Source organism: Mesoplodon bidens, assembly GCF_964165515.1.
Source record: "Mesoplodon bidens genome assembly, chromosome: 9".
In the NCBI taxonomy this organism is placed as follows: Eukaryota; Metazoa; Chordata; class Mammalia; order Artiodactyla; family Ziphiidae; genus Mesoplodon; species Mesoplodon bidens.
The window spans coordinates 46,402,868-46,412,975 of record NC_138166.1 but is presented as its reverse complement, the minus strand read 5'-3'; the positions used below and the strand labels follow the sequence as shown (position 1 = coordinate 46,412,975).

General features: G+C 37.1%; 1 protein-coding gene across 2 annotated transcripts in view; it reads left to right on the top strand.

The window, feature by feature from the left end:
- The first annotated feature begins 236 nt into the window (after positions 1–236).
- SDHAF3 (succinate dehydrogenase complex assembly factor 3) overlaps positions 237–10,108 on the top strand; it is an 89,080-nt gene continuing 79,208 nt past the window's right edge. The window contains exons 1-2 of one of the 2 annotated variants that reach the window (XM_081243900.1): positions 237–482; positions 2,288–2,354. In XM_081243900.1, coding sequence (XP_081100026.1) covers positions 309–482; positions 2,288–2,354 — 241 coding nt within the window. In that variant the 5' untranslated portion in view covers positions 237–308. The remainder of the gene's footprint in view (positions 483–2,287; positions 2,355–10,108) is intronic. The other variant, XM_081243899.1, reaches the window with a different exon arrangement.

Sequence of the window (10,108 nt, the reverse complement as noted above, 5' to 3'; positions counted from 1 at the left end):
ACTGAGGGGTGACAGCACCCAAGCCAGACTCCTGGTGGACGACCCCTCCGCCCCAGACGCAGCCCCTAAGTAGTCGCTGCGCTGGCGCTCCACGAAAGCTACGCCCCTTTCAGATAAGGACCGGCCCATTTCTGCCCGCCTCTGCCGCTCGCGTTTCCGGGAGGTCCTGATATTCGACCGGACCCAACCGGATGAAAGTTGCGCGCCCTCTTCCGCTTGTATTTGGGTTACTTATACCCGGCTTGTAAGGAGAGGCAGGCGCGCGCGGTCTCTCTGTGCAGGCGGGCCTGTGGTCCACGCGCGGAGTTATGCCTGTTCGGCACGTCTCGCGTGTCCGGGCCTTGTATCGGCGCATTTTGCTGCTGCACCGGGTTCTGCCCCCAGACCTCAAAGCCCTTGGTGACCAGTACGTGAAGGACGAATTTAGGAGACATAAGACCGTTGGTTCTGACGAGGCCGAGCGATTCTTGCAGGAATGGGAGGCAAGTAACTGACCCCTTTTCTTCGCCCCAGATCTTTGAGGTCCCTCAGCGGTGTCCCGGTTTGTCTCTGGGAGAGACCGCCTGACCCGGCTGGTTTCCCCGGGCCGCACGAGCTCGAACACAGCGGCAGCCTGTTCCGTTTGAGTTAAACAGCGCAAAGCCGTTCAAACAACACTTCACAAAGTTACGTCCCAAGCTGGTCTGTTTTATCCCACGGGTTCCTCGCTGGGGCACATCCCGTTACAACAGCGTGTCCAATTCAGTTCAAGTTTTGCCAGGCTCTGGAGGGGTGAGGATGGAGGTTACAAAATTGAGTAAGTCACCGTCAAGTGCTTGAAGAGCTTACCGTTTGGCAGCTTTTTTGTCTCCTCCAATGCCTTGCACGTAGCAAACGCCTGTTGATAAATTAATGGTTTTCTCGTTACTAGTTTTCAGAGTTTTAGAGGCTTGTTTCTATAATTACTATTTTTAAAATCCCAGTGCTCTTTGTTGGGTCTTAATATTCTCAGTTGACTGATACAGAAATCGGATAAGACTGGGGGTAATTAGTAATTACAAGCGGTGGGCAAAAATGCTGATCAGAGGTAAGTCAGGTGAAAGTTGGTTTCTTCGTAGTCTCAAATCACGTTATTCTGTTGAATTGCTCTGCATCATTGCACTAAATCTTAATCAGACTCATGCATTAGGGATTAACCCTTTGACCTTCCCTCCCTTTTTTGAGTGAAGTCAAATGATATTCAGAGTACTTCATTTAGAGTATTTCGTGGGGTTGGGAGCCATGCAGCACTGCCCCTAGTTATTTGCAGATATCAAGAAATGAATGAAATTGGCAATTAGAGCGACAGGTATTTGAAAGCATGAAGCGGTGTTGGTTTAAGAACTGAGGTAAGTAATTCTTCAGCCTAAAAAGTTGATGGCTATAGAGATTATTGAAGTCTGTTTTTTTAAAAAAATCATAAAGGGTGAACACAGGGTGAACATCAGGGTGAACACCGAACTTTTTCAGTGAATTGCAGAATTTTTTATTGTAGACTCATTGACGCTTGCAAGAGGGACATTTAGGACAACGGTGAAGTTTAGAACTTGCCAAAAATCATGTGTATTAGATGTAGTGAGGCTGCCTAGAGCCAGGGAAGTTGAATCTTAAAATGCAGACTGCTGCAGACTGCTTTCTTTTAATATGGTAACTTGGTCTTGAAGCCAGAAGAACTGGATTCAAATTCAGGTACTGGCATTTATTAAATGTCAGATCACTTTTCCTAGTCTTATTTTCTTATCTGTAAAATCATAACAGTATTTACAACATGCACCTCTAAATTAGTGTATGTAAATGTAAGTGACATCTTTTAAGCCAACTCAGTTTGTGGCAGGACAGGAAGAAGTCTAGCTCTATGTTGGGAAGAAATAAGGGCACTTTGGGAGGTCCTAAGAACTGGGAAGCTTTTTAGGGAAAGAGTAGCAACCCAGAATAAGTTGATAATAGGCTAGAGGAAAGAGACATTTATAAAAAACTGGTTTAAAAAAATGTGTTGATCAACCGAGGAGACTTGGTGTCAGGAGTTCAGCTTAAAAAAAAAACAAACAAACCCACAAAAAACTATCCTAGTGCTATGTGGCATTTGGTCTCTGGGATTCTTTCACACACTTCTAAAATTACTTATGAACTTGAATTTGCTTTACTTTAAAAGGCAAAGTTGGGTATGGATACCACTGGAGAAGAGAAGGGAAGGATCAGGAATATGAGAGGACTCAGTATTGGGAGGAGAGTTCTCTATTCCCTTTCATCTATTCCCTTCTGATCACAGAAAACTGTGGCAAATATTAGAGCAAATTCATCGGGGGAAATTTCTGTTCAAGGACCTTTGGGGGAAGGTAAGAGCAAAGTATTTCATTCTATTTCAAGGATAAAAATGTAAATGCATATTTACAGAGTAAATAGTGAATTTGTATAATTCCTTACCATAGAGAAAAAATGTTAAGTTCAGGGAGGGATGTTTGATAACTGGTTAGTAAAATACCCCTTGTAATCTTATTCCCAAGCCTTTTAGGGGACAACTGTTAAAAGTGGAATTGGGGCTGGGTAGATCAGGGGGTCTTACTTATTATGACATTTTTAAAGTTCTGACTATGCTCAGTTTTGAAGAATAGCTGTTTTAGGAAATGCTTTCCGTTTTTCTTTCTGTGCCGACCCAGTTGTGGAGAGAAGAACTTCTTACCACTATTTTCTGGGAAATTAGAATAAACGTTGAAAATTAAATAGCAAGTAAAAGACGTTCGTGTTAGAATGTGAGACAAAACACAGCTCCTTAGGAGCCACTTTGAAAAGAATCCGTGTGTTTAATTTTTCATTTTTTTTGCCCCATTTATTTATGTCTGTTGCTTTCTTGCCTGGTTTCCATTGTTTTCCTTAAGTAGCTGCTTTGCTCTGTGTCTCTTGAGGGAGGTTTATAGTGGAAGTTTCTGGAAAAAGCAAAATGCTTAAACATTCTTTAAATAGTTATTGATCACTTATTGCCAGGCAAAGTGCTAGGCATTGTAGGACACAACAATGAATAATATATGTATTTTACTTTTATGGTGTCCAAGTTTAGAGTATAATAGACGATTATAGTATGAAAGAGTGTCTCTGAAGTGCTATAGGGGCAAGGAGGGAATGGAAGAAGCTGAGGGCACATGTAATGTCTGAGCTGAGGTTTGAGCAGGTCAGAGTTACCTTGTCAAGAAAAAGACTCTCTAGAAAGAGGGAATAACCTATGCAGAGGTATTGAGGTAAGAAACAGTATGACTTTTTCCAGGATCTGCAATGATGTGTTTAGAATTTAGTGTATTACATGGGAGATAAGAGATAAAGCTAAAGAGGTGACAAGAGACAGGATATTCTGCTAAGGATGTTAGGTCTTTATTTTGAATCATTGAAAGATTTTAAGCAGTGGTGAAAATGATTCAAATTATATTCTAGAAAGATCACTTAAACAGCAATAGAAAGGAATGATTGAAGAATGAGACAGATTGAAGGTAGGGAGAACTGTTAGGAGAGATGTAGTAATCCCAAATATGTATGTGCCTGAACCAAGACAGAGGTGTTGAGGATGGAGAGTATGGGTTTTTGTGTTACCCTTTTTAAGGTAGAATGGGGTTTGACTTGGTGACTGATACAGGATTAATTAGAGGGGAGACCATAGAATGGATAACTCTCAAGTTTTGGAATACAATACCAATAACCAGAATAAGTATCTAGGAGGAGGAGGTGAGGGATGAGTTCAGTATGGTACATTTTTGTGTTAAAAATTGTGGTGGGACAGTCAAGTGGAGATGTTCTGAGATATATTTACTCTGATACTCAGGAGGCAGATTGTGGCTGGAGATAGAGATTTGGAATTCATTATTTGTACTTGATGGTCCAAAGGTGTGAATTAAAGTGCCCAGGCTGGGTATAACGGGGGAAGCTAGATAGATAGTGGTCAAAGATAGACCACTAACATTTAGGAGTTAAAGAGAATGAAGGTAGTAGTGTAGTGCTGGAACTGTTCTGTTCTTTTCTTTTTCTGTACTCAGTTGTTCCTAAGCTACTTCTGCAAGGGAACATACTTTTCCCCTTCCTGATTATGTTTAAGTCTTTAGATTTGTATGATAGTCTTTATCATAATATTTGCTTTTTTGTTGTATTTTGTTGTATTCATTTTAGAGAGGAGGAAATGCTTCAGATTTCATGTAACTGTCCATTTGTAACTCATGTGGGATATCTTATGAGTTTGAAGTGGATCATCAGATTTAAAAATGTATGATTACGTTGCATGCCATCTATATTTAGAGTTTCCTTAACTTAATATAATTAAGGTTGGCTGGGTATTTTGCAGTTTTTATAATTGTATGTCTCTCTTACCTAATTTGAGGACCTCATTTTGTTGCTTTTGAACATCCTGATTTGAACTTTGTATTTTAGTTTGTGGGAGAAAAGGAATGAATTACCTCTCTGTTCAATAGATGGATTGTATGTGTGGGGGATCATCTACCAAGTATGAGGGAGTCATCTGGGAACCTCTTAGTTGTACTGTTTATTCTGCATGTTACTCAGTGTGGTGTTTTTGTGATGGTTTATTGGATGGTGATGGTTTATTGAATGGTGATGGTTTATTGAATGGTGATATGTCACACATGTGTGTTTTCTACATTAAGCTTTACCATTTAAAAATTTTTAGCCATACTGTGGTCCTTAACTAATGGTTAAAAAAGGGGTGAAGGTGAGGATTTGAAACAGTATATCCTTGGAACATAAAATGTTTCTTTTTTTTATTTCTGAAGTATTTGGAAGCTTTTACGATACTTTTTGATTAGAAATACTTAACTTTTATTGGTGTCAGATGTGTTATAACAGTGCTTATGTTATAAAGTAACTTAAGACGTTTTTAAAAATCATAGTTTGATCAACATTGCATATATTATTGACTTTATACTATATTACTGGAACACAGAAGTACGTCCTTTTATTTAAGTGATTTTAAAGTTATTGGAATTTATAGATTTAAAATAATGGCAATAGAATGATAGTATTAATATGCTAGTAGTTATGGTTCTAAAACAGATCTGTGTGTGTGTAGGGGTGTGTGTATGTCTATATACCACACAGACTTAAGAATTTGAAGTAAGTTTTTCCATAGAATTTAATAAAAGGATTATATGTATATGCATAATATTGATTTTACTGGTTTACTTATTATTTTATGAGATAAATTATTTTACGGTTACTTAATAAGAACAGATGTCTGAAATTTTACATAGGGAGTATTAGAATTGATTGAAAGGGGCTTCACATTGCTTCAGTAAACTTGTTTTTTAGGTTAATGCTCTTAAGCTTTTTTGAAAAACCGAAGTAATGTATGTATGTGGTTAAAAAAATTAGTGCGGGAGGGCTTATAATAAAGAGCAATATATTCTTTTCTATTCCTTAATTTATCTGTTCTGGGGACATTTTTCATTTTATTTTGGTGTCTTTCAGGTTTCAAGTATCTTGTGAATTTGGTTATCTGTCCAAATTTACAAGTAAAGCAATAAGAAACTGAGAACTCTGCATATAGGTAGGCTTGTTGATTAGAAAATTACTTTTAGGATTACAGAGTTTCAGTAAATCTCCCTTCGATTTGCTTCTTGCTCCTCATTTTCTTTACCTCCCTGGTGTTTGTGTTCAGTTGGTTCTGGCAGTTTGGCTTTATCTTCAGCTGTTATTCTCTGTTTTGATTTCTAAGCTGTGGCTGCTTCTACTGAGGCTGTTTTACTAGTTAAACTTCTCCACCTGATTTCCATTTTGAGAACCTTATTGAAATCTCTTGGCTTCTAATGGCTCCTTTCTTAGTCATTATGGATCGCTCCTTTAAAAGTTTTTCTATTATCAGTTCAGTGGAGTTTTGGAAGGGAGAATAAATAGGAATTAAGCTTCTGTGATTTCTCCAATCTGCCATCTCAGACTGGGGATTCTCAGTTTTAAAGATGAAGAAACTAAGGCCAGTAGAAATAAAATGACTTGTTTGATGCCACACAACTAGGTATGATGAAAATCTTGTGCTCTCACCTCATGAAAATCCGTTAAGATTTTGGAAATTAATGTTTCCAAAAGACTGTTCAACTTTTGTTTAATGTAACATGATTATATATTTTTTCTTCGAATTTTGCTTGTTTACTTACTACAGTTTACTTGTGTATTTGGTTTGTTTTCCATTTTTGGTATTTTTCCTAAGGGACAGGGAAGATTTTTTAAATCATGTTTCTATCTGCTACACCTCTAGCATAATCAGGAAATGTTTAGGTATTGTTTAGGTAATGATTTATTTGTATGTTTATTAGCTCAAGGTGCTAATTGCGACACATTTCTTTCTCAAAGATTTTTTTCATTAATGACATGGGAATAGAAGTTGCTGCAATGTAACTGTTAAACTGTTGTGCTAGTCAGGCACATATATTTCCTGTGTGATTTTTGGCTTCAGTTGTCTTAGTAGGGGAAGTACTATTTTACCCTTGAAATTACAGATGGACCAGAAAGTTCTCTTTTACGTCTAAGATATGATTATTTTAGGAGATGAGTTAAAACTATATCAAACGGCTTCATCCACTTTACACTTTTCATTGGCACCACTGATTTTTCTCTTTAATCTTTTCGTTTTAGGGTTATGTGTTACCATAGTAATACCACGGACAATAAAAATGCAGTACATTTTATTTCTCTTTGTAATACTTACCATTAACATAAAATTAATAATTCCTGAATTAAAGAATAGTTAAAAGGCAAATGGAATGTATTTGGGATTAATGTGATAGATGATTGATAGCATTAGTATAAAAAGAACTTAGCTTGGACTGGGAAAACACTTAACAGCTTTAATACAGGAATGGGCAAAAGGGACTCTAATAAGAGGTCATTCTCTGATTTATATATGAATTTAACTGCTGTGTTGAATGTATATGGTAATAGTGAAAAATTTAAATCAGTATAGATGTCCAGTGATGGCAGAAGAATGAAATTATAACTTAGCCATATGATGGATGGGTTAGTATGCAGCTCTTAGTAATGGTGTTTCAGAAGAATTAATGGTATAGAAAACTGCTCATGATACAATTAAAAATAAACAGTGTTTATCTTTGGGTGCTGGGATTAAGGATGATTATAATTTTCTTCCTTGTACCTCAGAATTCCAGATCATGTGCTACTTTAGTAATTATAAGAAAGCCAATAAATGTGATTTTAAACAATGCAGTTGGATATACTCAGCATTTTTGTTACCAGTCTTGTGTCACAAAGCACAGGAAAACACATACATGAGTCAACTAGCACCTTATAAATATAGTTCCTAATTTTGCCCTTTAAATTTTGTAGGTTAAACTTAGACTTCTTCATGTTTAATAAATAACGTCAGCTATATATTTTAATTATTTCTTGCTGAGTTTTGTAGAATTAGAACAATCTAAATGTGTAGACTTTTTTATTCAGTATTGTAAATGGCCACTGAAATAAGAGAAGAAATAAAAGGCATCCAGACTGAAAAGAAAGAAATAAAACTGCCTTTATTCACAGCAGATATGATTATGTAGACAATTTGATGTAATCTACTAAAAAACTTCTGGAATTTAAGTCAGTTTAGCAAGGTTGTATGATACATGATCAGTATATAAAAATTAACTGTACTTTTATATACTAGCAGTGAAAACTTGGAAATTAAACTTTTTAAATATCACTTACCATCAAAAAATATGAAACGATTAGGGAAAATTCAGACAAAGGATGTTCAGACCTCTACACTGAAAACTACAAAGCATTGCTGAGAAAGAATAAACATGTATAGATTAAAAATTAAACTTTATCTAGTTACTGTTTTTTCCTTAACCACTAGAAGACATATTTAGAATTTAGAATCTTTAGGGCTCTAAACTGAGATCAGAAAAGAGTCATCAGGGCCATCTATCTGGTATAGTTTTAAGTCTTTTTAAGCAATGTGAAGAATCTTCTCATGTTAATTTCTTAGAGATCATACTTAAATAGTCATAATTCTCCAATAACTTAATTTAATGAAAATTAAGTTGCTACTTAATAACTGTTAGAAATCTATTTTAATTTTTTACTTTTTCTTTGTCTAAGTATTGTAGAAGGTTGCATGAAGGCTGACAGTGTATTAGGACTGGCAGAGGAAATTGGTTAACTGTTGGTTTGTCTTCTGGCAAGTGAGACAGAGAGGATGGAAGGTGGCTTGGAAACCAGTAGGCTTAGGAAGGAAATTCTAGGTAGGTTTGTGCCACCCAAGATTGTCATTGTAAGTCCTGGTAATTGATCTTGTACATTTGGAATTGGACTTTATCAACATACCCAGAGATGATCGAATATTGACTTCAGATTCACACTAACTAAATTTATGTAATACTGAAGTATAAGCTAGAATGCTGATTTCTGTGGGTTGGGGAGTGGGGGCTGATGAAGAGGGCTCTCCTTTTCCAGGAGTCAGAATATTCATATTTAGATCCAGGGACACTTCTTTCAGAGGTGTCTCAGAACTTAGAATTTTCTAGATTTTAGAAAGGTGAGAAGGAGTATGACTGAGTTTTAAGACACACCCCTGTGGGATCTGGAGTGGTACCCTGTAATCAAGTACATTAATATTTCTGCAGTAAAGCATTTGACTGTTCATATTAAGCAGAGTAAATAAACGCTTCACATAATTCCATTTAGGTCCGGATTTGCTACCAGATGAGCTCTGAAAGAGCTATTGTTTTTTGAAACTTCTTTGACTTCAGAATTGCAAGTAAAGGATTGTGGACCTCTATTAAGCTTTCTAGGAAACTGAATTAATGTTTAGAAGGTTGCCTGGTAAACACGGAATTAAAATAATGGGAACTGGGTAGGCATGAGAGATTTTTCATCAGGCCTTGTAGTAGAAAACATCCGTTTAGTTTACAGTAGAAAACATTGTGGGTCCTCATGCTTCACTGCCCTTTTTTCCTGGACAGTGCTGAACACACATTAGGAAGTTTGCCCCCTCTTGATACTTTATTTTTATTTTAAGCACATTTTTTCCTGCCAAAGCATTATTATTATTATCAGTGTGTTGACAGATTAAGCTACCTAATTGGTCTTCTGGGCCTGAGAGAATTCAGATGTTTCTCATTGTGTGTTGATTTTTTTAGCTCAGTTCCCAAGGGAGGATCATATTTATCTTATTTAGAAGTTTTTGGTCTTCCCTAATCCTAAATTAGTAGAACTTGAAGCATTTCTAAAATAAATTGAATTTTGACTCCTAAGCTTTCAAACACTAAAATACTTATGCTTTATTTGAATAGATTTTAAACATATACATGGTTTATTTTTTTTTCAAAAAACATTTCATCATTATAAACATAAAAAATAGCAGAATGTTGTATATATTGTATGTTTAAGTAGCAAAGCTTTCTGGACTTTGCTGCAGTGACTCTTCACTTTGCTGAAGATGAAGTTGTCTAGTTTGTTTAAAACTATCCCATTGAATAAAAAAAAATCACACACTTCTCATAGGAACTTTCCCCTTTCCACACTAAGAATGGCAGCTGATGGCATGGCAAATACATATATATAAAAACAACTATAGGGCTTCCCCGGTGGCGCAGTGGTGCCAATGCAGGGGACATGGGTTCGAGCCCCGGTCTGGGGAAGACCCCACATGCCGCGGAGCAGCTAAGCCCGTGTGCCACAACTACTAAGTCTGTGCTCTAGAGCCCGTGAGCCACAACTGCTGAGCCCATGTGCCACAAAAGCTGAAGCCCACGCACCTAGAGCCCATGCTCCGCAACAAGAGAAGCCACCTTAATGAGAGGCCAGCACGCCGCAACGAAGAGTAGCCCTGGATCGCTGCAACTAAAAAGAAAGCCCGCACGCAGCAACGAAGACCCAATGCAGCCAAAATAAATAAATAAATAAATAAATTTATAAACAAACAGACAAACAGCTATAATAACATCAGCATGCAGCATCAATGGGTCTAGCCTCACAGCACAGACCCAAAGCTCTAACCCCTCCAAAAGGTAGCTTGTTCACTGCCTCACACTTCCCAGCCTGGCTGCCTACTTATTCTATAAGGTATAAATACGTACAGTTGATAATGCAGGATTTCTAG